Source organism: Bos taurus, chromosome 21 (genome assembly GCF_002263795.3).
Source record: "Bos taurus isolate L1 Dominette 01449 registration number 42190680 breed Hereford chromosome 21, ARS-UCD2.0, whole genome shotgun sequence".
In the NCBI taxonomy this organism is placed as follows: Eukaryota; Metazoa; Chordata; class Mammalia; order Artiodactyla; family Bovidae; genus Bos; species Bos taurus.
In genome coordinates, this window is record NC_037348.1 from 30,854,212 (window position 1) to 30,881,880 (window position 27,669).

The following is a 27,669-nucleotide window of genomic DNA, read 5'->3' on the forward strand; positions in this document are numbered from 1 at the left end:
CTTGAAATCATTGCTTAATTTGGAGTCAGGTTATGAGCTAATAAATGTTGGTAAAGTACTTTGTAGCTTTCATGTACTATGGAAAGCTAAAATAATTGGAATGGCTCTAGAAAGCTTTGTTCCCTGAGGTCCTAAGAAAAATCTCATTAAGGTCTGCTATGGCTTCAGATGATCACTCAGCAATGAATTATTAATCTTTGTTTTAAAAAAAGTTGACAATTAAACAACTATAATTATCTGAACCCTGGAGGACATGTATAATTTAGGTTATATTGATATTCTAGTCAAAACTTAAATCACCAGCTGGCAGATGAAATAAACAACTTAAAGCCGTTAGAAATCATTTTTTTAAAATATCCATTAGATAAAAATAGTTTCCTAAAAATGGCAGTATGTTTACTGCTTGGCAGTGAATTGTTTTTATCTCTTAGTTTAAATAATTTATATAAAATATAATCCATGTAAACTAAACTAAAACTTTACATAAAGTAGAACCTTCAATTTGTGGTGGGATGAATACAAGATTTTTGCCCAAAACTCTTTTTAAACTTATAAAATGATGTTGTTTGTCACTGCCACATAGTGATAATTAACAATCATCTCCTAGTTAAAGTGGTATAAGTGTCAAGTGGGTGGAAACATACATGCTTATTGTATATTCATTAAGGTAACTACTCTCCTTTTTCCTTGCACTAGAAAATCCAACAAAGCTTACCATGCTACTTCTAATATTTTAGCCAAATCTCACAGTGATGCATATTAAGTACAGTTTGGGACACTGGTGTGGACGTGACTTAAATATTAAGCCCTTGCAATAGCTTTCTGGTCTTATTTAAAGCAGAACTTCATTGTTGAAAAGAAAATAACTGATTCTGAAAAGTCTAGTAAATTACTATTCTAGAATTTTAAAAATGTGTTTGTATGTAAGTGCATAAGAATGAAGACTTAGAAACAAGACAGCTCTTTTCTATAATACATCCATTTAATGCCAGTTTTTTTTCTTTTTAGACCTGAAACAGTATTAAAAAACCAAGAAGTAGAATTTGGCAGAAATCGAGAGAGGCTTCAATTTTTCAAGGTATAAATGATTTGGGGGAAATTTTTTAATAGAAGTTTATAAAATATTGAAAGGTACAATTTTTTAATATCTTTAGACCAGAAAATTTTAAATATTAGCAGTAGAACCCTTTTTTGCCTTTTTCCTTCAAGTAAAATCTTAATCAGAAACCCTAGTATATAATAAAATATTAAAAACAGTGGCTCTAGTTCAGGTGAGCCTGCAGAGTCTTCTACTTGAGCCTTCCCCTTTTTCTATCCCTCAAAATCCTTGGAACATAGTTGAAAGCTGCTGTTTATCTGGACTGTTAGAACATTATTCTTTGACTTTATTTTGTCTGAATAATCTGCAAAATGAATACATGTAGGTTTAGTATCTGCATATTTGTTTTTATGTATTGTAAACTTGGACCATAATGAACATTGGTAAAATATTTTCCATTTCAATATTTATTTATATGTTAATTGTGAACTGAATTCAGATATATGCTAACAGTTGATTTCTTAAATTTGAATAAAATATAGTGGAGTTCAAGAGTTTTTAAGAATGTGGCTGTGATCCCTCCTGGAACCGGAATGGCTCATCAAGTAAACTTAGAGTATTTGTCAAGAGTGGTTTTTGAAGAGAAGGACCTCCTCTTCCCAGACAGTGTTGTTGGCACAGATTCTCATATAACCATGGTGAATGGTTTGGGGATTCTGGGGTGGGGTAAGTAAATGACTAAATACATTTAATTCTTTTGAGAGAGGATGTCAGGAACATTATAAAAGAACGTAAATAGCAGGGTCTTTATAGCCTATTTGAGGCTGTTTTTTCACCTATAACAGTTAACAACAAAAATTAAATCTAAATTCAAGTGTTTGTGGACAGTGTGGCGTAAGAGAGAATTTATGAAAAGAACAGTGCACGGTGACCAGCACAGCACTGCCGTTTGTGGTGTGATTAGTGATGGTGGTCGGGAAGATGCCCTGGAGAAAGGAATGGCAAGCCATTCCAGTATCTTTGCCTAGAGAATCCCATGGCCAGAGGAGCCTCGTGGGCTACAGTACAAGGGGTGGCAAAGAGCTGGACAGGACTGAGCGAGAAACACTTCACTTTTCTAATGATGATGATGTCTGTGAAGGCGATGTGGCTACTCCTTTGTTCAAAGTCCTTCAAGTGGTTTTTCCTGGCCTTCTTTATAAATCCAAATTTCTTCACGTTTTTAATAGGGTCCTTGGCAACTTGGTGCCCCTAGCCATTTACCCAAACACATCTTAAAGGCTTGTTTATTTCTCTGAGTAGGCTGTGCTCTTACACCTCATGGCTTTGTGCCAGCTGTTCCCTTTTTCAGAGTGCATTTACTCTTTTACAGGGTTTTTAAATTGTTGGCTTTTAGCTTCTTGAGATTGAGGGGGGCTGGGTTCTATTCATATCTGTATCTTGAGCACAGTACAGTAACTAGCATTGTAGACACTAAGTGTTTTCTGAATTTAAAATAATGGTAAAAGTAAAATTTTTTCAACCTTGTGAGTGAAGTCATTCTTTTGAGAGGACTTGAGTTTCATTATCTACAATGATAGCATTATAGCAATTCTGTGTAAGGTACTGTGTTAAGACAAACTCGTGAGACACTAGAGATTTAGATGTTGAAAAGATGACTTATCTTTCAATGCACCATACTCATATACCTGTGTTTATTACATTAGGGGTTGGAGGCATTGAAACAGAAGCAGTTATGCTTGGCCTGCCAGTTTCTCTTACTTTACCAGAGGTGGTTGGATGTGAATTAACTGGTTCATCGAATCCTTTTGTTACGTCCATAGATGTTGTTCTTGGTATTACAAAGGTAAGCTAGAATTTTACTAGCTGTATAACTCAGTAGACATGATTTTGTTTTGTAAGTGGAAGAGCCCCATGCGAGCAGGCATTTCAGTTTATCCCCTTATCCTCAGCACTCTGGTGCTGGTATTAGCTTTGTCATTGTAGTTGTCACCATAGTAATACTTTATACTGGTAAGTACAAAGCAGTTTGTTGTGTCATCGTTCCCTTGAAGTGTTAACTCATTTATTCTTCGTTACAAGCCTATGAGATTGTACTGTTAGTATCCTCATTTTAATTCTGAGACAAGGTAAGGATTAGTGACTTAACCAGAGGGTCATAGGGTTGAATATTAAGTATAGAACAAGAATTCTAATCGAAGCAGTCAGGTTGTTAAGTCCATGCTCTTAACCATTATGCCTTATTGCCTCAGTAAATACTTGTTGCCTACTTGAATTTTAAAAAATCCCACTTAGGAAATGTCTAATTGCATCTCCTTTAATATTTAATTGAATCATTTGTCTTCTGGGAACTATTACTGTGTTAGATAATACTAAAAACTATGGGTAAAAGTGTGGTAGTGTCAAATTTTTCTGTTGACTGTTTCAACATTTTTATAAAGTCACTTTGCCCTACACCTGAAACTAACACATTATAAATCAACTGTATTTCAATATAAAAAGAAACTATAGAAACTTTTTCTCTGAATTTTTAAAATGTTGGCTGCATGCGTTTAATACATGTAATCTAGGGTTTCTTAAAGACAATAATTTGTAACTCTCCACCCTAAATTTCATTTTCACTAACTTTATTGTTATGATTAAGTCCCATTTCATTAAATGAAGGAACCTGGCAAATGTTCCAAATAGAATTCATATTTGGATCCCAGAGTCTCAGCATTTTTGGTTAGATTTCTGGGCTGAAGGCTTTTAGAATACTCCGCAGGGAAAGAAAACGGTATTGCCTCCTTCTCACCATTTAATATTGATCCTTCTTCCCTAATTAGAAAAAAAATTGACATCTTGCAGAAATGATTGATTCAGTGTATGGTAACAAAAGATCAAGAAGTTAAATTGAGAATTGAAGGATTATTCCTAGAGGAAAGGAATAGCCCATTATGTTTTTAGAAAAATCAATTCTTTTCCTTCGCATATCCTGAAAACTAATGCTGCTTTTTAGATTGCTCTGGCTGTATTTTTTCTTAACAGTGTTATACATCTACTTTAGACATTTTTGCTTATTGATAATGAAAGTTAAATCTATATGTGTGTGTACTTTTTTGAATATTTTGTCCCTTTTTGGAGGTCCTGTTCTAGTCATATCTTTATAGAATTAATCATTGTTTTTCAAAATGTATATTGTGGTACCTCATAAATTTGGTGAAAGCAGCATTTGACTTGGTATTTCTAATCTATATTGCTTTTACCATCAAAAATACAACAGTGAAAATAAACATGTTTCTTTTAGGGTTGAGTTTCTGCATGTATAAAAAGGTTAGGATTAAATGATCCTTAGTGCTTCTAAAATGTTAGAGCTTAATATTATTCATAGACTGAAGGTTGTTTCATACTTAGTCATTGTCCTGAGCACACTCCCTGCCATTCTGCAACCATTTTACAATTCAGAAAAGCTGGGTAGCTGTTTTGGTTACCTGGTAATAAAAATAATTTTAGAAGGAATTAAGTTTGAAGCCATATGTTAAATTCTGTCAAAATGAAATTTACCTATAATTAATGATGCTGTAAATATTTGGACCAGTATTTGGAATTTGAAGAATCTTTATAGCAGTATATAATTTTTAAAACTTAAATACACAGTTTCATCAGTATATTAGTATTTCACTAAATCTAAGATGCTTTCATTGGCTAGAAGCTAAGAAAAAAAGAAGACTGCCAGTTAGCAGATATATAATAGAGTCTATGGTATACCCTGATATCAGAGACATTTTGAATTTTCAAGCGCTTTTTATCCTACTAGTAACTTTGGACCACTCTTCTATTGACTATTTGCTTTTAGCTGGAAACCAGAGTGAGTTGATGTTTCATAAAAATAACAGAGGACCTCTTTCCTTCACTGTCACTAGTAATGGGTTAAAAATTAGATTTTATGGTTTTCAGAGAATCCATGCTAATTTTGTATGTGTTTCTATCTATCTCTTTATATAGCATCTCAGGCAAGTAGGAGTGGCTGGAAAGTTTGTTGAGTTTTTTGGAAGTGGAGTTTCACAATTATCTATAGTAGATCGAACTACAATAGCAAACATGTGTCCAGAATATGGTGCTATCCTCAGCTTTTTCCCTGTTGACAATGTGACATTAAAACATTTAGAACATACAGGTAAGATGTAAGATGACTAGGAAATATTTTACAATAAATTACTACCGTGTACATGTTATTTAATATTCATGATATGATCTTATTTTGAAATAGCAAGTTTGAAATAAACTGCATCAGCTGTGCTTAAAGAGTGTTGTATCCTCAAACTAGTCCACTGTGACCCATTACAACAGTTTAGAGAAATTATTCAAACTGCTGCTCTTTGCTTCACTTTTTCCCCATAATAATGGATACCTTCACCCTGTTAGTGATCAGACGTTGCAGTTTAATGTAAGTCATGCTTTCCCACATTCACCATTGTTGTCTTCTACATCCAGGAAGAGAGGAGTCACAAGACAAGATTATTTGAGAACCAGTGCTGTCTCTAAAGAATAAGCAGCACTTAATTTTGTGTAAAACAGCATAGGGTTACAGGTTCCAAATTCTTATTGTAGCCTACTTGACTGGCAACTTTGACCACTCTTCTGTTGACCATTTAATATAGAAAATACGTACAAAATGAGAACGTGTTGGTTTTATAAGACCCCTGTTCTTTAAAAGTCAGTTTCTGTATTTTTCAAGAGGTCATTACTAAACTATTGATACTAATCTCTAATCATTAAGTATATTGGGGAGATATGTTCTAGTATTCAGTTTGGGGGTGGATTATTTTAAGTTTTGAATCAAATGGCAAAATGGATGGTTGGTCATTTGAAACCTTGGAGGGAATGGTTCTCATAGAATGCAGAGTTTTCTCTAAACTGTTCTTTGGGTTATAGTGTGGTTCAAGAGAGAAATGCCTCATTCTTCACATTAATATGAATTAATGTAGTAATGACTATTACTGAGTAACAAATTGTCCTAAAACTAGTGGCTTAAAACAGCAATGATCATTTATTGCTACACAGTTTCAGTGGATCAGTAATTCAGACAGGGCACAGCCAGGATGGCTTGTCTCTGCTTGGTGATGTCTGGAGCCTCAGCTGTAAGACTTAAAAAGCCAGGGCCAGGAATCCTGACGGCTTGTTCACGTGCATGTCTGGCTGTGAATGCTAGCTGTCAGCTGGGAACTTGGCCGGGACTGTCAGCCAGAACACCCATATGTGGTTTCTGCATGTAATTTGGGCTTTCTCTCATGGTGGCTTTTCAAGGGTTAGTAACCCGAGAGAGGAGGGTTGGGGGAGAGAGAGAGGATGCATTAGCCAGCTAGAAATCACATTGCCTGCATTTGGAGAATGAACATATTTTCTGCCTCTGTCACATTGTAAGAGAACATATATCTTGGGATATATATTGTGGTAGTAATTGGCAAATATAATCTACCACAGTTACTTTTCATCAGGCTTACGGATAACTACCAAAATGTTTAATCGGAAGCTTTTATTCTTAACATCTAAATTATTTGAACCCTTTGGAAGATGCTGTTAAATCTCTCTGCTCTCTAAAACTGTTCTTTCATTTACTTGGTTTCGTTTTGACTGGTACACTAGCGGTGTTTGTTGTTTAGGGAAAGTACGGAATTTCATCTTTCGTGGTGGTTATGAGTAATTTATTAGGTTCAATTTCATCACTGGTTTTTCTCTTGCAAACAATATTTTTGTGAGTATTATATAACTGGCTCAGTATTTTTTACCTTGTCTGTGATGAGTAGCTCTTTTTAAAAAATATTTATTTGTTTGGCTGTGCTGGATCTTAGTTACAGCATGCAGGATCTTGAGTTGCAGTGTGCGGGATCTAGTTCCCTGACCAGGGATCAAACCTGGGCCCCCTACATGGGGAGCACAGAGTTTTAGCTACTGGACCACCAGAGTGATTGAGTAACTTTTAAAAGGGGGTTCTGGTATGTATTTTATAAAGTAGAGTTTTCATGAAGAGCAAAATTTTTGCTATTGTTATTATCAATTTATAATATCAATATTGTAATTGTAATATTATAAATTTGTAAAGAAATCTTTTCTGAGTGCTTAGTTATAAGTAACATCTGTTTCTTACTCATCATTGAAGTTCAGCATCCTTACTCCTAAAGATTCAGAAATTCCTGACAGGGTTTTTTTTGTTTTAATCGTCTTTTTAGGTTTTGACAAAGCCAAACTCGAGTCAATGGAAGCATACCTTAAAGCTGTGAAATTGTTTCGAAATGAGCAAGATAATTTAGGAGAACCTGAATATTCCCAGGTATCTACAAAATAACCCACCTAATAGTAGTTAAGACTGTAAATTCTAGAGCCTGTCCTCCTGGGTTTGAATCCCAGCTCTAAGACTTACCAGCTATGCAACCTGGGTACTTTTTTAGCTTCTTTGCCTCAGTTCCTTATCTCTGAAACATGAGGATAGTATCTGCCTCAGGATTTTTAAGAGGTTAAATGCAAATTCATTATAACAGTTTTAAGAACATAGTAAGTACTCAATAAATGATAACAATTATTATCTAATAAGAAGATAGTTATGTAGCCTTTAATGTTAAACATATCTTTATAGTCTAAGCAAATGTTTCTCTGTTGGAAACTTCTATTGAGGTAGGTAGAATTTACTTGCAGGAAAGTTTTAATAAAATTCACTTTCTAAAAGTGTGTCAGGGATCTAAATCAGGTTGGTGTTATCATTGGTATGGTTAACTATTAAGCTCTTTTTTGTTGGGAAATCCGTTTTCTCTCTTAGCTTTAATTTCTTCATAGCTTGTGTCCCTGCTTCCTAGCTTGTGTCTGTTAAATTGTATGATTATTTGCCTGTCTTTCCATTGCCAGAATACAAGTAGGCCCCATGAGGACAGGAACTTCACCTGTTTTGTTTGGCACTCTATCCCTAGCTCCTAAAAAAATGCCTGGCACATAAATGCCGGATGTTCAGTAACAGGTGAATTAGTGAATATATATAGGTATATTGAATGCTGGATAGAACCCATCGGAATTGAATTTGTGGGACATTTGGGTAAATCTTTGAACTTCTTTGATTATTTTCTGGTCCCTTTCTGCTTTGTTTATTGAATCTAGTGCTTTGTCCACATTTTTTTTAGAGACGTAATTAAAGGAAAAATTTTGGTGGTATAGTGAAATGGGATAAATTTGCCTATTAAAAAACTTGAGCATATTATAAGAAATAGAATTAAAATTCATCAGAATGTTCATTTCAAGAGAAATTCACATACTAAAGGCACAGACTAGGATCACCTGGGTTGGTGAAACAAAGGTGTAAAAAAAGCAGATGTTTCAGTTGTGATAAACCAGAATAAACAGGGCTGTTAAATAATGATGAAAGCCATAGTGAAGAGAAATTTAATTTGAATTTATTATACCAAATGAAATGTATATTGGAAAATGGTAGAAATACCAGAAGAAATTAAACAGAAACCTAGCTGGGAGGTGGGATTTTTATAAAATATGACTTAAAAAAAAAAAAAGGAATAAAAGCATGGTCTGCAGGGGCCTGGCTGGCTAGATGCATTAGAACCAGGATTAGCAAACCCCTTTTTCTGCTATGTTCCCCCAGAACCCTCTGTAGACCAGACTTAACATCATGCAAGCTGAGAACAGAAAAATGTTTACCAAGGCTACCCATGTTATCACAGAGTAGGCAAAGGATGAATTTGGACATCAGAAGCAATAAAGTGACAGCTGGCACAAGCATCTACTTTATCACCAGGCATCTGTGAAGACAGTCTTACCTTTGTCGGGGGAAAAACATTTGAGAAACAAAATATTTTATGTAGACTATATACAGTTGGTGTTGCGGTAGTTTGTGTACTGGTCTAGTCTTTTAGCAAATTTTTATACGTTTCATAAATTAGGTTTTAATGTATTTATTTCTTGGGAGTGTATGTCATCATTGAAACAGATTATATTAAAACGAGTATGAATATACTCATTCTGCATCAGAAAGTAGCACTCAAGTTGGAATCTGTACTTATGAATTCTAATTCCTTTTCTCCCTCTCTCTCTCATTTTCTAGGTGATCCAGATTAATCTGAATTCAATAGTTCCATCTGTCAGTGGTCCAAAAAGACCTCAGGATAGAGTTGCTTTGACAGATATGAAAAGTGATTTCCAAGCTTGCTTAAATGAAAAGGTAGATTACCTTATTTGTCAGTACACCTTGTGCTAAGTAAGTAGCCAGGAACTAGCAGGATGATCTATGAACTCAATCTACTGCTATATTTTTATATATTATGGCACACACCAGCAGCTCACTGTTCCTCTGTCCAAAATGTAAGTCAGTCAGACATCTCATGAGATTGTTCCCAGATTCACTGTGAGGACCAGAGGTTGATTGGGTATATTTAAATAAAAATTTCAGTTAATTAAAAACTGAGTTTCTTAGTCACTATAGCTTCATTTTAAGTTGAATAGCTTCATGTAGCCATGGCTCTTGTATTGGACAGCATAACAATTGAATATTTATATCATCACAGAAAGTTCTGTTGGGCAGCAGTGGTCTAGACTTTCTGTGATTTCCCAGACTAGGAAAAAACTACCATATTGTTGCAATGACTGTCTTTAAATCTGGTAAAGTAACTGGATACCAGGTGACCTCTTTGACTTTTGGGGTTTGTACTTTCTGTCTTAAGAATCATGGCTTTAATCTTGTCACTTTCTCTATTATGAGAACTAATAGCTGGCTTTATTTTCAGAGCCTTTTGTAATTTCTTTATTTTCTTCCTTTTTTTTTTGGTGGAAAATGTTAAAACTTTACAGGAATAAAATAGTGTAATGAATTCCCATGTACCTCCCTTAAACAATTACCATCTTACCTCATCTGTTCTACACACCTGTAGACATAAGGATCTTTTGAAGCAAATCTTCAGGGCCATTTTCAAACAAAGAAAAAATGTTTACCATCTTTTGAGAATTCCTGTTAATTAGAATAAATAAAGAACAGCAAAGCCAAGTAGAACCTGGGTCCTGAGTAGCTGGCTGGACTCACTCAGTAGATAAAAGCTTAGGAGTACCACCAGACTCCTGTCACAATTATTCAAATTCATGCTTCAACTGAATTATAACTACTGAAAGTCATGGCCTTCAGCATCACTCCCAAATAGTCAGAACTTATCAGATGTCAAGGATCTGCTATATTTTCTACCCATCTTTTTTTTCTATACATATCAAGAATATTTAGTTTATATATTTATGTGCAAATTTGTGTAGGTTGGATTTAAAGGCTTCCAAATTGCAGCTGAAAAGCAAAATGATATCGTCTCTATTCATTATGAAGGAAGTGACTATAAGCTGGCTCACGGATCTGTGGTCATTGCTGCCGTCATCAGTTGTACCAATAATTGCAATCCATCTGTCATGCTTGCTGCAGGTAGGTTGTGGTTTATATCCAGACAGTGTTCTGTTATGTTCATATTCTGTTTCTTAGATTATGCATAAGTATAGGTGTCTTGATTTTGTTTTCTTGAAGATGCTTTTCTTTTTTTATAATTTTTATTTACTCTTTTGGCTGTGCTGGGTCTTCATTGCTGCATGTAGACTCTTATCTAGTTGCAGTGAGCAGGGACTACTCTAGTTGCAATGCTCAGGCTTCTCATTGCAGTGGCTTCTCTTGTGGAGCATGCTCTCTAGAGCACAGGCTGAGTAGTTGTGGTGCACAGGCTTAGTCGCCCTGCAGCATGTGGAACCTTGCAGGACCAGGGATCAACCCCATGTCTTCTCCATTGGCAGCTGGATTCTTAACCAGTGGACCACCAGGGAAGTCCTCTATGTTTGATTTTGAGAGCCTTTCTGAGGTTTTAATTAGGTCTAAAGGAGCCTAAGATTGATTTATGTTATTTTATTTTTATTACGAAGAAGGTAAATTTTCAAAATTGTAACTTATGTATCTGAGTTTTAGGTTATATCTACTTTTTCTATCAGTTTAGAAGTGTATTTAATTAGTAAATCTCTTGATAATCTGTTAGACATTTACCATAGCAGTGTGCTAGATTCCACTGAGATATAAAGGAATTAAAAGATCATTGTCAAGGAATATACATGAAATCAACTATATACATAGAACAGTTCACAAATTTTATAAAATCAAGTATAATAAATGTTAAATTGCCATTTCTGCATTATGATTATAGCATTTAAAATGGTTCATTTAATGGACCATTAAATCATGATACACATTAATATCATGTGTACATGATATTATTATATATTCTTCCATTTGTGTGCATGATGCCTTGATATCCAATTAAATTGGAACCATTAAATCATGATACACATTAATATCATGTGTGGATGATATTATTATATATTCTTCCATTTGTGTGCATGATGCCTTGATATCCAACCATATCTTAACAATGTATAACATAAAGGCACTAGTATATCTACCACAACTTTTGTTTAAATGAAATAAATCAGTAGAATAAAATGGACAGGATAATGACAGTAATTTTGTGAATGTCAGACTTTCACCCTAACCTATATTGGAGGTTACCTGTAGAATGAACCCGTTCTTACTTTGTACTTTAATATGAGGGAAAGAGGGAGAGAAACTTTGCCATAATAAATTATTGTTTATTTACTGTTGCAGGTCTTTTGGCTAAAAAAGCTGTTGAAGCTGGTCTACAGGTTAAACCTTATATAAGAACAAGTTTATCTCCAGGCAGTGGGATGGTTACACATTACCTCAGTTCAAGTGGAGTATTACCGTATCTTAGTAAGCTTGGGTAAGTGATGGTTACCACTTTTTAATATTAGTATTCAGCAGTGATTGAAGCTACTTGTTAGGGCTTTTTTATGCAAAAAGAAGATTGGAAAAAACACTTAGGGTTCTACTTGTTGCCTTGCCATTGCTTGAAAATCCTTGAGGCTGTATCATGCAGCATTTACTGGGTGTATTTAGTCAACAAGGCAGTGTGTTGGCTACAGAGAAGTAGATGTGATCTCTAGTTTAAGGATAGAAACACAAGACAGACAAGTAAAGCCAAGTAACAATGACAGGATAAGGGATGGTAACAGTATGGCATGATTTCTGTGAGTCATGTAGATCAGTTTTCAGAACTGAGTGAAATCTAATAGGTTGCATTATTAATGAGTAAATTGTCTTAATTGTGGTTTTGTGAGATTATTTGATCCATTAAGCATAGGTTAAGTTGTCCCTGAACATTGGAGAAAATAACTTTTCTTATATTTCTTAAGTACTTCAAAAAAATAATTGATGCTAGCAATGTTTTCACTGTGTATCAAGAAACATATGGTCTTACATAAAGCAAAACTGATAGGGTTTTAGGGTTTTTTCTTTGTTTAGAAGAGTAGCTGGAAGTAATTTTGAGGATTATATGTACAGTTTTTCAGTTATTGGTGCAAATGTAATTGCAGTTTTTACATTGTTGAAATTTGCCATTCGATATTGGAATACATTCTTAAATAAATATGGTTATGTTATACATCATTTAATGCACATTTCTTGCTTCATTTTTTTTCTAATGACTTGTACTTGCTGTTTATATTTATTTTGGACTGTGGAAATGATGTTAGACAAAAAGCAAATTCAAATGATTTTCTTATTCGAATTCAAAATGGATTATAGAGCAGTGGAGACAACTCGCAATATCAACAATGCATTTGGCCCAGTAACTGCTAATGAACATACAGTGGAGTGATGGTTCAAGAAGTTTTGTAAAGGAGACAAGAGCCTTGAAGATGAGGAACAGAAGTTGATAGTGACCAACTGAGTGCAAGTCATCAGAGCTGATCCTCTTACAACTACACCAGAAGTTGCCAAAAAAAATCAACATCGACCATTGTACAATCATTGAGCATTTTAAGCAAGTTGGAAAGGTGATAAAGCTAGGCTAAGTTGGTACCTCATGCTGCTGCTGCTGCTAAGTCGCTTCAGTCGTGTCCGACTCTGTGCGACCCCATAGACACAGCCCATCAGGCCCTGCCATCCCTGGGATTCTCCAGGCAAGAACACTGGAGTGGGTTGCCATTTCCTGCTCCAGTGCATGAAAGTGAAAAGTGAAACTGAAGTCGCAGAGTCATGTCCAACTCTTAGCGACCCCACGGACTGCAGCCTACCAGGCTCCTCCGTCCATGGGATTTTCCAGGCAAGAGTACTGGAGTGGGGTGTCATTACCTTCTCCTGGGTACCTCATGAGCTGACTGCAAATCAAAAATATTGTCATTTTGAAGGTCATCTTCTCTTATTCTACACAACAGCGAACCATTTCTCGATTGGATTACGACGTGTGACGAAAAGTAGATTTTATACGATAGCCAGTGACGCCCAGCTCAGTGGTTGGACCAAGAAGAAGCTCCAAAGCTCTTTCCAAAGCCAAACTTGCACTTTTCTGAAAAAAAAGATCATGGTCACTAGTGGTCTGCTGCCCATCAGATCCACTACAGCTTGCTGAATCTTGGTGAAATCATTACATCAGAGAAGTATGCTCAGCAAATCAATAAGATGTACTGAAAACTGCAACGCCTGCAGCTGGCATTGGTCAACAGAAGAGGCCCAATTCTCCACAACAACATCCTGCCACGTGCTTCAAAAGTTGAGCCAATAGGGTTATGAAGTTTTGCCTCATCAGCCATATTCACCTGACCTCTTGCCAACTGACTGCCACTTCTTCAAACATCTTGACAACTTTTTACAGGGAAAATGCTTCCAGTTCGTCAAATCCTGAAACATGGATTTTTACACTGCAGGAATAAGCCAACTTATTTCTCATAGGCAAAAATGTGTTGGTATAATTGTTCCTATTTTGATTTTAATAAAAATGTGTTTAAGCCTAGTTGTAATGATTTAAAATTCACAGTCTGAAACTGCAGTTACTTTTGTGCCAACCTAGTATCATCGTGGAATTTTTGTCAGGGACTTCCTTGAGTTTAGTTGGTTGAGAATTAGAAAATTACTCCTATCAGAGTACCCAATTACAGTGCCTCTTTGGGTCCTTTGGTCAAATTTTTGCAGACAGGTTCTCTTGATATTTGACAGTTAAACCTCTTTGTAGGGAAGTAGAATATCCATTTTTTGAATGGTCACGTTATATTCCTAGCAGGTAATATTTGAGGAATTTTCTTGTGTAGTGTGCTAATTTCTGTGTCAGATTTAGTTAACCAAATCTAACTAGGGCGAGTCCTAAGTATCAGCTCTTTAGAAGTTTGCATTCAGTACAGACAGCATGCCTGAGAGTCTGATTGGATTATTCAGGAGCTCTGAAATGAACATGTTGATGAAGGTTCATGTGTTGTTAATATTCTCTTCAACAATCTTATTATAGTGCTGCAAATGAAAGATAAGACTGGTCCTTTCTTTACCAGAAAATGTTGTGATTTTTCTATCCAATCACATTGTATTTTTTGAAATGCAGATTTGAAATCATTGGCTATGGATGTTCAACATGTGTGGGAAATACAGCACCCTTATCAGAAGCAGTTTTAAATGCAGTAAAACAGGTAAACTATGTGGATCACTAGGACATCCAAATGGTTTTCCTTAACTGTATTTCACTATTAAATTATCACATATACATATTGATGTATTTATATTTCTGTAGTCTTTGCATCTCTTGAGAAAAGTAACTTATCAATCATAAAATGATTCTTTGAAATCATTTTTAGATCCTTGAAATAATTCCTTCCTGGTTTACAGAATTGATAGTTCTGTGCCTAATAATTAGAAATAGACTTTTGGTTATCTTTTCCTCAGAAATATAATATTTTGAGATTGCTTATATGTGTGTATCCACATTTGTACCATCTCTTGAATATATTTGTTTGTGTGTGTGTTTTTCTTTTTTAGGGTGATTTGGTTACTTGTGGGGTTTTATCTGGAAATAAAAATTTTGAAGGTCGTCTTTGTGATTGTGTTCGTGCCAATTATCTTGCCTCTCCACCCTTAGTGGTAGCTTATGCCATAGCAGGCACAGTGAATATAGATTTCCAGACAGAGCCTTTAGGTATGTTTTCCTTTGTATGTATGCATATATACCCTGCACATACTTTTTTCCCCAAAAGTTATATTTTTGAAATGTTTCCTAGACCATTCATTCTTTGAACTATTTCAAGAAATCTTATCACAATGCATGCATTATTAATTTTTGATTCATATGAAGAATATAAAATGTACAAGTAATCAGTTTTTTTAGCTGTGTATGCCTGAAGCACTCTGTTGAATAATATACTTGGTTTCTATATGTCTGAAAAGATGTGAACATTTTGATGTAATTACTTTTTATACTGAATTTCATACTAAAAAATTTTAACCAGGTACTGACCCTACTGGCAAGAACATTTACCTGCATGATATTTGGCCTAGTCGAGAAGAAGTTCATCAGATAGAGGAAGAACATGTTGTATTATCCATGTTTAAAGCATTAAAAGAGAAGATAGAGGTAAGACTCACTTGTTTCTTAAATAGTTTAGTGAAGTGGCTGCTGCTGCTGCTGCTAAGTCACATCAGTCGTGTCTGACTCTGTGCGACCCCACAGATGGCAGCCCAACAGGCTCCTCTGTCCTTGGGGTTCTCCAGGCAAGAATACTGGAGTGGGTTGCTATTTCCTTCTCCAGGGCATGAAAGTGAAAAATGAAAGTAAAATCGCTCAGTGGTGTCGGACTCTTAGCGACCCCATGGACTATAGTCTTCCAGGCTCCTCCATCCATGGGATTCTCTAGGCAAGAGTACTGGAGTGGGTTGCCATTGCCTTCTCCGTAGTGAAGTGGCAGTGTGTGTTTATTTTATACATCTTTCTGAATAGGATCAAAATTAAAATTATATTATTTTGAATACACAGTTTTTGATGAATGATGGTCATTTTGTATCTGAAATCTCTAATATCTAAGAGACTTAGAGTATCAGAATTGATTTTATTTACTTATTAGAAATGTATAGCAACCATTTATATTTGGCATCCTGAACATGGACACACTTCATAGAAACTGCCCTTGTTTATTGTTCCCATTTACATGATTCAAAGTTCAAAAGAAATACGAGCAGACAGTGAAGTCTCTCTCCCACCCATTCCTTAGCCATCTAGTTTACCTCCTCAAAGGCAACAAGTTTATGTCAGTTTCTTAAGCGTTGTTTCAGAGATGTTTTGTGTATCTACAAGCAAATACGTATGTTCATACTTTTTAAAAAGAACTTAGAATATAAATATGAGAGCAAAAATGATATTTAGTCAGTTAACAAATACTTATTGAGCCCCTACTATGTGCCAGGCACTCTTCTAGCTGTTTGCAGTGTATCAGTGAAGAAAACACAAAGTTCTGAAGGGGAGAGGCAGGTAGCAAACTGTAGACAGAATAATTAGGTAAATTATACAGCATGTTAGAAAGTAATCAGTGCTGTAGAAAATTAAAGAGCAGGGTAAAAAGAACCAATTGTGTAAAATTCAGAAAGTAGATTGCAGTTTTATATATAGGATAGTTGAAAACATGGTATTGGAGCAAAGTTTTTAAGAGGTAAACAGTTAGTCATATATTTAAACAAAGAATGGGACTAAGCAGATAGAGGGACCAGTGTAAAAGGCCTTAGGGAGGGAACCGTAGTGAAGGCAGTGTGACTAGAACATAGGGAATAGGAAAGATGGTGATAGGAAATGATGTCCAGATTATATATGGAATTACAGGCCATTATTAAAATTTAGTCTTTTACTCTGATTGAAGAGAGATGGGTAGTCATTGGAAAGTGTGGAACAGGTGTGTCATAATCAAAAAAGATTGCTGTCTTGAAATTGAAAATATCTTGGGGCAGGAGGGTTGGGTGATGAGAAGGATAGAATCAGGAGAACCTGTTGTATGTAGTAGTCCAAAATAAAAAATGGTAATAGGATGGAACATTTTAGGTACCAAATGGAGGTGGTGAATGGTGAAGTTGTGAATATAGTTTGAAGGCAGGACTAATAATGCAGTGATATAGGACAGATATTTTGAAAAACACAAGTTCTTCTCCATGATAATATTCTTAAAGATTGAAAGTATACCTCAAAACACACTTAATCTCTTTAGCAACATGTTTAGATCTTTCTAAATTCTTTGGATTTTCTGGAGTTCTGTGAAGCCTTTCACATTCACTTTGTATTGAAATTTATTTCTTTGGGTATTCCTGAAAATCTGATGTGCTGGCATTTGATGAGCAGATTTTATCCATTCTGTCCAAAGATGTCATAATTCTATAGAATGCACCATCTTGGCTTTCTTTGCAAATGGATGAGGCCTGTTTTCTTTTTTTCGTTCTAGCTTAAGTACTGTTTTAATTTTCTTGATTGTTTTCATAACCCTCATTTTCTGACTCCATTTTATCTTTCTTTTGGTTTATCAATGAAAACCATATTCACAGATGGGAAATAAGCGGTGGAATTCTTTAGAAGCACCAGATTCAGTTTTGTTTCCATGGGATTTAAAATCTACTTATATCAGATGTCCTTCATTTTTTGATAAGCTTGTAAGTACTGCTTTACTATTTAATCTTTAAAAAATTGTTAGGAAGTTGAAAAAACCTCATGAAGAGTTAATCGCCTTCAACATTTTTTTACTTTTTAGACCAAAGAGCCAGTTGCACTCCAGCCTATTGAAAATGCCCATGTCTTATTATACCTGGGAGACTCTATCACAACAGATCACATATCACCTGCTGGAAGCATCGCTAGGAGTAGTGCTGCTGCTAAGTATTTGACAAACAGAGGGTATGTGTGTATGCTTATAGACTGTTTTGTTTTATCATCCTTATTAAGAGACTTCTACTGCGTCATGTTCCTTTATTCAGAAAATTACATGCTATCATGGGTGTCTGATTGTCAGTGTATTTGACCTAAGCAATAACTGGAATACCTGTTGTATTTGCTTTTGCTTGTAACTTTAGAAATTGAAGTTCCGATCTTAAATTGAGCCCTTGTCCTCAAGTAAACAAATGATTGGAAACAAGATTTTTCTTTTTCAGTGCTACTTTGTTGAAAAGTCGAATTGGTTTCACCTACCAAATAAAGCCTGATGGTGCTAACCATCTTCCATTGTTGGACTGCACAGTTTAAATGTGTATTGGGGGCTATAAAAATATACATGCATAGGCTAGGCTTGATCTTCTTGAGCTGAAAAATTTCACAAGAATAATAAATGTGAATGTAAAAATCGTTTACATAGGATATATAAACCCAAAACTAGAAACGTTTTGTTTCATTTCTACATGGTTAATAACGTAAGAGTTGCTCCCTCTTCAAAGAATTATTTTGACACCAGAGATAAAGTTTTGGTAAAGGTAGAACTTGTGGTACCACTGCCTGATCAGCTTTTTGATGCCTGAGCTATGCAAACGACATTTTCATTGAAAATATCTTAATAAAAATCAGTGCTACATTTGACAGCTTGATTTGACATGTAATACTGCATAGCTCTTATTATAATCTCATTAGTCCTATTGTGAAATCTGTGTTTGAATTTCTAGTTAATTGTAGTTTGGTGTAAATTAAAGCACTTTGGTAGAAATCGCTAATAGCAACTCTGTTTGGTGTGATTTAGTGAAAACAAATCAGATTGTTTTACATATGGCTTTTTATATGGTGAGAAATAAAAATTTTCTTTCTCCCAAATATTGTTTAATAGGTTGTAATTTCCATCTTGGTCATAATTGTGATATAGATTCCATCTCCCCCCACCCCCCAAAAAAAGTCTCTCAAATACACAATTTTTATATTTTTTGTAATTTCTGGTATGGATTTCTTAGCATAGTTAATACAGTAGTCGTCAGTTTGAATTTTTATTTTTAAAAGACACTCAAACCCCCCACCACCAATGTTTAAATGCACATCCTGAGGTAAGATATTTAAATTAGAAGAACAGTTGTTGTCTTAACATAAAAGAGGAAATTAAAGATAGATGGAAGTTGCTTGTTGGTTGCTGAGATGCTTGTGCCTAGTTTTCTCTTGTCCTTAAAAGTTCATTTATATAGTGACCAATCCAGTAGCAAAAAAACACCCACAGCACACAGATTATGCTGTCTAAATACCAATTCTTAGTACAGGCAACCAGTTCTTCGTGTAGAAATGGTTGATTCCAGATTTGGCACTGGAAAATGTACAAGCTGATTCTATGTCTTAAACCAAGAAAGAGCAAGAGCTATGAAAAACTACCAGGCTTTCTGTCAAAAGGTCTCAGGACCCAACTTGAAATCTGTCACTGCTCAAAGATGGGATATATTGAGCATCAATAAAGAATAACTGGAGTGGATTGAAACATAATGAATATGTTTAAATCCATGAGTTCATAATGATACTAGAAGAAAAAAAATTAAAAACACCAAGTTACCTTTGGAAGATGATGAGGAACCATCTCATTATTTAACAATAAAGGCTTTTGTGTATGGAATGTATTTCAATATAACCAAATCATTGATGAAGGAAAGTTTGTCTTTATAGAGGTTTTCCAGCTTGAAAAATGAAGGAATAATGGAAATACAACATCATCATTTTGCAGTCCCTAATGCAGTCTAGATGATGATGATCAGTCACTGGTAGCATTTCAGAAAGAAAAGTGGGTATCATGGAAGCAATGGAAGTAAGATCTATAAAGCATCATTGCAAAAATATAAACCCTGACTCTTAGCAGGTCACTAGATTTGACATCTGGTTAACAAGAAATACAGGAGGGAAAACAACATATGAAATGATAGTGTGGCGATGTAGTCAGTGCAGTCTAGATATAGGAACTGTACTACAAATGACCTTATGTCTTTACATAAAGTATATAAGGGGACAAAGAGGGAAAAGGAACATACAGATTATAAAAAAGTCTTGAGAAAACTGAAGGAATTTATAAAACATACCTGGATCTGATTTGAGCAAACCAACAGCTAAAAAGGAAAACCAGGGAGATTTGAGTATTTACTGGCTAGCTGATACTAAGAAGTTTAGAGGTTTTGTTTATTTGTATCAAGGTAGTATTTTTAAGTCCATATCTTTTAGAGAAACAAACTGAAACATGTCCAGTTAAAATGTGATATCTTGATAAAAAAGTGGTTTTTTTAAATGTTTTACAGTTAAATAATGTGATTATTTTCCATCTGAAATAAAAACTAACACTCTTGCAGCCTTACCCCTCGTGAATTCAACTCTTACGGAGCCCGAAGAGGTAACGATGCTGTAATGACAAGAGGCACTTTTGCAAATATCAAGCTTTTTAATAAGTTTATTGGAAAACCAGCTCCCAAAACAATTCATTTTCCATCAGGACAGACGGTAAGGATACATACAGAGTGTTTAAGCAGTTGCTAACTAGATTAAAATTTGTATTAAAATTTTTATGTTTGTTTTAATCTACAGCTGGATGTATTTGAGGCTGCAGAGCTGTACCAGAAGGAAGGTATCCCACTGATTATTTTAGCAGGGAAGAAATATGGTTCAGGAAATTCAAGAGATTGGGCTGCCAAAGGACCATACCTGCTGGTATTGCTTCTTAAATTTTATCTTAAAGTTCAAAGAGTTTTAAATATTCCTTTTTGTCAGTAACATTCTATCAAAGTTTATTTTGCTTATTTAGACTTTTTATTTTTATGTCTACTTGGATCTCATTTATAGGTTTTTTTTTTTTTAGGTGATCTTATATGCATTGTACTAGTGCTTTAAAAATTTTTAGATTTTATTCATGTATTTTATTATTTTCTTTTTAGCTGCACTGGATCTTGGTTGTTGTGCATGCTTTTCGCTAGTTGTGGCAAATGGGGGGCACTCTAGTTGCTGTGTGTGGGCTTCTCATTGCCGTGGCTTTTCTTTTTGCAGGACTCTAGGGCTTATGTCAGAGAAGGCAATGGCACCCCACTCCAGTACTCTTGCCTGGAAAATCCCATGGACGGAGGAGCCTTGTAGGCTGCAGTCCATGGGATTGCTAGGAGTCGGACACGACTGAGCGACTTCACTTTCACTTTTCACTTTCATGCATTGGAGAAGGAAATGACAACCCACTCCAGTGTTCTTGCCTGGAGAATCCCAGGGACGGGGGAGCCTGGTGGGCTGCCGTCTATGGGGTCGCACAGAGTTGGACACGACTGAAGCGACTCAGCAGCAGCAGCAGGGATTATGTAGTTGCAGCATGAGGACTCGAGAGCGTAGGCTCAGCACTGGTGGTGCACAGGCTTTGTTGCCCCCTGGCATGTGGAATCTTCCCAGACCAAGGATTGAATCTGTGTCCCCTGCATTAGCAGGTGGATTCTTAACCATTGAACCATCAGGGAAGTCCCTAATTGCATCTTAGTACTCTGAATTTGATTAAACCTACATCAGTCTTATTTGTGAAAATAAATATAATAGAGGGAAAGGAGATTCTGTCTCAGCTTACTGCTTTATAATAATAATTATACCTATTGGTAGTTTTACTTGCCCCTTTTTCATTTAATTTTCTCTGATTTGCTCCATGAAGGGTTAACAGACTTAGAGATAGTGAGCCAAAATTTAGTTTTGTTTTCAAATAGAGGATGATGGTCCCTGGCTATCAGCTAAAAGACCTCTCTCTTGAGACCATTTCTTTGTTGGGCAAATAGGGGATCTGCTGGGGAGAATGGTCGTGTGATACGTGCTTTCTGCCATTCCTTATCTGTGTTTCTCTTTACAGTTGTATTTGTGAAAAAGGCTGGTCAAGATATAGCCTTCTTAGCTCTCATAATCGTACAAATGTCATTTGGTTTTAATCTTTAACCTCTCCCTCCTTAAAATGTGGATACTCTTAAGGAGTTGCAGGAATAAGCCTAATTCTTTCATCTTTGTAAAATAATAATTTTAAGTACCAACATAATTCAGAAATAGTCCAGTTTTGGTTCTTAACCATTGCAGTAAAGCAGTTATCGCAATAAAGCAAGTTGCACAAGTTTTTCTGTTTCCCAGTGCATATAAAAATTGTTTACACTATACTGTGGTCTACTAAGTGTATAACAGCATTGAATCAAAAAAACTGTACATTTAATTAAAAAATAATGATAACGCTGACCATCATTTGAGCGTCGTTTGGTAACATCAAAGATCAGTTATCACAGATCACTACAACAAATAAAATAATAATGAAAATATTTGTAGTATAAGAATTATCAAAATGTGACAAAGACAAGTGAGCAGATGCTCTTAGAAAAATGGAACCTGTAGACTTGATTGACATAGAGTTGCCACAAAACTTCAATTTTTAAAAATAGAACAAAAAAGCACTATTGGGAAAGCTCGGTAAAAAGGTGGTATCTCCTGTATCACAAATATTAATTATAAGTTCTCTTTTTCTGGAGTTTTTTAGCCCCCCCCCCCTTTTTTGTTTTTTAATATTTCAGGCTTTCCTCATATAGTTGTTGATCCTGGCTGTCTATTCAGTTAGATGTTAAAAAAAAAAAAATGATTACAAGCTGGGATTGTGGGCTGGGTTTTGTTAGTGGGCCTTACTAATTATAAGCTACCTTTTTCATTGAGAGAGCCCTGTATATCAGTATCTGTAAATATTTTCACTTGAGGCCATGCAGTTTCTTCATGGAAGGAGACCCACTGAAGAAACAGACTTACTCCTGCCCCGAATCTGATAATATTCTCACCTGGCCTTCCTGTGAGCCTGGTGTTCCTCCTCAGTGGAGAGCACCCCTGCTCTACAGGGTGGTGCACTCCCAAGGGGTGACACAAAATCTTACTCTTTGTATGTGTAAAGTACACACACATATATATACTTAAACAGATACACAGTATCTTTGTGACATTAAATTTTGGGAGGTGGGCAGATAGGAGAAAGATGTGTTTAGAAGGGAAATGTCTTAAAAAAGAAAAAAAAAAGGCTCCTTAGGAGGAGGATAATGGAAAAAAGGAGAGATACACAAGTCTTCAGCTTATTTTCTCCAGAGAATAACCTCCACTCTTTCTGAGTGGGGACTGAGCTGGAGATCTTACTTCTTTTTACAGACTTCTCACTAGTATCCCAGTATTCTGAGAACCTTATGCCTCTGAGCCTCAAGCCATTTCTAGGTTCTTTGTTGCAGAGTGACTCAAACCTTAGATTGGGTATCACTCTAATTTCAGTTTGTCAATCTGTAGTTTCAACATTCTCTGCTAAGTCAGTCACCCATCTCTGTTTTCTAAATATTTACAGAATTTGCACATCCTGTTCTCTTTGTTGCTGTGGATTTATACTTCTCTATTCCCTTATTTTAATGGCAGTTTAAGAGGGAGTGTTGATAAACACATATGTTAGATCTACCATAATTAAACAGAAATCCGCTTTAGCCCTTTTTGAGTTTCAAGCAACTGCCCCCAGTTATGGAGAACATTTAGTATGTGGTAGGCACTGGCGGTACTTAATCCTGGAGTGGCAGAGGGGCAGTTAGAGTTAAGGAGCTACTTAGAGATACAGGAAAATAATCTGTAAAAGGTTTCTTTAAATACTTTGATATAACATTGACCTTCATATGGGGTAATGGGTTTGAAGTTTTTACAGAAAAGCCAAAAGTAGAGTTTTTTCCCTTTTAAAATTGTGTAGTAGAATGAAGGAAATAAAATGCATGTTTGTTACAGGGTGTGAAAGCTGTTTTAGCTGAAAGTTATGAAAAAATTCACAAAGATCATTTGATTGGAATTGGCATAGCTCCACTTCAGTTCCTTCCAGGAGAAAGTGCAGATTCCCTGGGCCTCTCTGGCAGAGAAACATTTTCTTTAACATTTCCTGAAGAACTGTCTCCTGGAGTTACATTAAATATAAAGGTATACCTAAATTTCTCAAATATATGATCATGTACAGTACTATATGTTTAACTAGATGGTTGTAAACTGAGTAATAAACAATGTCTGTAAATTACATATTAATGTCAGCTAGTAAACAAATTGTAGTTTAAGAAGGCTTTATTTTGTTGGTACTTAAACCTGTGTTAATATAGTTGGTCTCTGAGGAAAAGTAGAAAATGTATATACTTAGTCCAGAAAAAAAAAAACCATGAACTTCCAGTTACATGTTTCAACTTCCTTTTCCTTGTTATCAGCTCTCTGTGATAATGTAATTTTTAGTCCAGGCATGTACACCACTTCATTAGAAGCCAGAGTTGAGTGTTCATGGTTAGAGTATCACAGACTTTACAACTAAGAAAAAAGGAAAATGAGTAGCAGATATTATATGCAGTGAATATTTGATTTTTAACAAAATGAACATGAGTAATTAGTATAACATCCCTAACTAGTAAGTCAAAATCTGAATGATTTAATACTTTAAATGATAACAGTACTTGTTCTTTAGAATTAGGGATGAAATATTTGTTTTTCTACTTAGCTGTGAAGCCTATAATTAGGTATCTTACTTGTTTCTCAAGCAAGAGAAATGTTTCTCAGACAGAATATGTGATGAGTATAGTCATTGAATAGGAAGACAAATAGTCTTAACCACTAAGTAACATTACAAGATTTTACCACTCATGTGAGATGTTTTTGTTTGTTTAAAGACAAGCACTGGAAAAGTATTCAGCGTGATTGCTTCATTTGAAAATGATGTGGAGATAACATTGTACAAACATGGAGGATTATTAAACTTTGTGGCACGGAAATTCTCATAGTATCTACTCACCGTGAATACCTTTCATAACTGGTGACTGCAAACAAAGCCTTTTGTGCTGGACCCAGGAATCCTTACCATGGAGCTGCAGATAGTCCCAGTATGCCCACTTATCTCATCCATGGATGTAAATGATTATGAATCAACGTAGTGACTGAAATGAAATCTTGATTTTAAATAATATACGAATGGTGCTAATAACATTGCTAAAATCAGTGTGTGAAGTGTGTTGTGGAAGAGGCTTATAAGTAAGGGGGAATATTTTATCAGACCATTTTGTAAATAAAGGCAGAATTTGAACTTGTGTTGAAGATTCTTATATGAATAACCTTCCTGAAGTCTCCTGTTTAGTTTTGCACCTATAAAACTGTATACTACTGTTTGTTGGTTTAAGAGTAGTGGATGGAAATTTAAGAAGCCAGATAATTCTAAAATTGTGGAAAGTGAAATCTGATTTATAAATGGACTTTCAGATATGTTCATTCCTTTCCAGAATTGAGCTGGATGTAGTGGCATTCTTAATTTGTAATATAAGCCAGGGTTTTCCTAAGTCTCAGTCAAAGGATAGAACTTGCCCTGGACACAATCATTCTGTCCAATCCAGTCGAGGTTCCCTCCACATCTGAAGATGGACTGTTACAGAATACAATTGATTGTGCAGCACCATGTATTAGCCGTGAAAATATGTACCACATATGCAGCCCTTATTTTTTCAGTAATTTGCTCCTGTGACCCTGGCAAGTCTCAGATGGCATTATGTTAATTGGATTAGATTACTTTGCTCACTTTATGTGATACTGTAACTTCTATGACCTATATTTTAGGTATCATTAACCAAAATTCCACACTCATTTACAGTTGCTAAGGAGAACTTTATTTAATCATTAAACACTAACATGATTTCCTCTAGATTTTAAAATTTTCCACCCTAAATTATATGGTTGTTCAACCCTAAACATTTTTTAAATGTTGGTTTCTTCTTAATTATATAAATCAATTTCCTGTCATTTTGAGTCATCATTTTACCTGGGATGCATGATACTATTAATTATATATGCTTTTGCTGACCGTTAGGATAAAACACTTACATTATTGCTGTCTGAATACCATATTTTCTCTGTATGCATGTTTGTTTACCACATCAAATGTTCTGTTAACAAAAAGTTTGGTGACTTTTAAGAAAAGGTTGGATAATTAATTCCGAAAGTCCTATACCTTTTTTAAAAAATTAAGAAGTTAAAGTTAGCAGGCAGAAGGTTCATTGTAGTGATTTCCGCCCCCAACCCCCACATGGAGATCATCATATGACCTGGTTAAGTTACTGCAATTCAGAATTAGCTTACATTGCACAAAATAAATTGTTTTAAGCTAAAATGCTGAAACTACCAAACCAGTGGGTAAAGACCACTGAGAACTTTGCACATAATCCGTCATACAATCTTTCGAAAATATTCTGTGTTTAGACAATTAGATGGACTAGAGTTTGGTAAAACGATTTCCCTTTTATTTAAAAATTTTTATAAGTATTTTCTTTGGTACTTTCAAGTCAGATTGTGTTCTTGATATTTTATTATGCTGTGTATTTGTCAGTGCATGTGTTTTTAATTTACATGAAAACATGAATTAAGGTTGGAGAATTTACAAGTTGAAAGTTAAAATATCAGTTATAGGCTTTTGAGGAGATGATAATCCAGATTGTGTGTGGGGAAAACATCTGTATTATTTCTAAGCCATTCTGTAATACAATGTGTAGCCTGTGGTCAGAGGCCTGGACATCAGATCCAGGAAATGAAGAGATGATAAAGCTAGCAAGCTATGAATTAAGGATTTATGTTTCCAGTCTACCTAGTCCAGTAAAAGTACAAGCAGATCTTTTATTTCAGGAAAAAAAAAAAAAGGTTCTCTTAAAATCTCTTGTTAATATACAGTGAACCAAAAAACTTGATAAGCAGTGGCTATCAATTGGGGAGAGACTTGTGGGTGTATGACCCTGAGTGCACCTGTAATTCTTCCTCCAGCCAAATTGTGTTTGCAAAAATGTGGCACCTCTTGGTTTTTATTGTTTTTCATATCTCCTTTATTGACTATATTTGGATAATTTTGTGTTTTTAAAAAAATACACAGATATTGTGGGAAGAAATATAGGCCCATGAAATAAGCAAATTAGTGCTATGAACTTAAAAGTAAAATTTCAAAGGTCATTATCAACAACAGCATTTATGTCATATTTTAAAAAACATTATGCTACATACCATTGCACTATTTCATGCCTTTGGTTTTTCTAATTGGTGAAAATGTCATCCAGTCACTGGATGCCATTAATATACCTAAAAAGTTTCGGAGATAGTAGTTGTTATTTCCTGTTGTATCTCCAAGCTGACATTTGAATGAGAGGTATTAGAATCCCTTTAGCAAAGTGCTCAGTGTTTCACTGGGAATCAAACTTCATTGGTACTAAAGGACAAAAAGCACAGCTAAGACCTAAATGAAAATTCTAGTTGTTTACAGCTAGGGAAACAGTGTTGTGCGCATTCACCCGCTCAGTGTTAAGTGACAGGATGAGGAGAAATTATTTGACTAACGTTTTTCTGTAGTTGAATTAAAAGACATCGTTCTTTTGCCTTTAGGTTTAGCAGAAAGTGCTAAGATACTGGATGTTGACCCTATCTTAGTTTGATTTGGAATACTAAATAAAAGAGAGGGGAAGGAGGTGGACTTAGTCTTCTTTAGTGACTTTTTTCCTGAAGTGTGATAGTGCCGATGTTTATCAGTTTTACACATAGTATGTCATTATGAAACCATATATCTCACTTAAGTAACTATAAATCATTGTCTATTATTTAAAGCCAACAAAACAGTATAACAGTTTTAAGTTCAGTAATGTTAAGTATTGTATAGAAATATATTGGAGGCAAAGTTCAGTTGATGACAATTGTGTATATGTTACTGATGCTGTAAATTATTTTTAATAAAGAAAATTGTATTATCACATATTTGACTCTTATTATAAAATACTTTGT

At 35.1% G+C, this 27,669-nt stretch overlaps 1 protein-coding gene across 1 annotated transcript in view; it reads left to right on the forward strand.

Annotated features, from left to right (window-relative positions):
- IREB2 (iron responsive element binding protein 2) overlaps positions 1-27,640 on the forward strand; it is a 53,200-nt gene extending 25,560 nt beyond the window's left edge. The window contains exons 6-22 of the mRNA XM_024982032.2: positions 1,009-1,078; positions 1,582-1,765; positions 2,746-2,885; positions 5,024-5,195; positions 7,249-7,349; positions 9,120-9,236; positions 10,313-10,472; positions 11,691-11,826; positions 14,476-14,560; positions 14,907-15,063; positions 15,374-15,498; positions 17,445-17,549; positions 17,648-17,790; positions 20,187-20,334; positions 20,419-20,541; positions 23,626-23,811; positions 24,540-27,640. Of these exons, the coding sequence (XP_024837800.1) occupies positions 1,009-1,078; positions 1,582-1,765; positions 2,746-2,885; positions 5,024-5,195; positions 7,249-7,349; positions 9,120-9,236; positions 10,313-10,472; positions 11,691-11,826; positions 14,476-14,560; positions 14,907-15,063; positions 15,374-15,498; positions 17,445-17,549; positions 17,648-17,790; positions 20,187-20,334; positions 20,419-20,541; positions 23,626-23,811; positions 24,540-24,650 (2,263 nt within the window). The 3' untranslated portion in view covers positions 24,651-27,640. The remainder of the gene's footprint in view (positions 1-1,008; positions 1,079-1,581; positions 1,766-2,745; positions 2,886-5,023; positions 5,196-7,248; positions 7,350-9,119; positions 9,237-10,312; positions 10,473-11,690; positions 11,827-14,475; positions 14,561-14,906; positions 15,064-15,373; positions 15,499-17,444; positions 17,550-17,647; positions 17,791-20,186; positions 20,335-20,418; positions 20,542-23,625; positions 23,812-24,539) is intronic.
- The last annotated feature ends 29 nt before the right edge of the window (positions 27,641-27,669 follow it).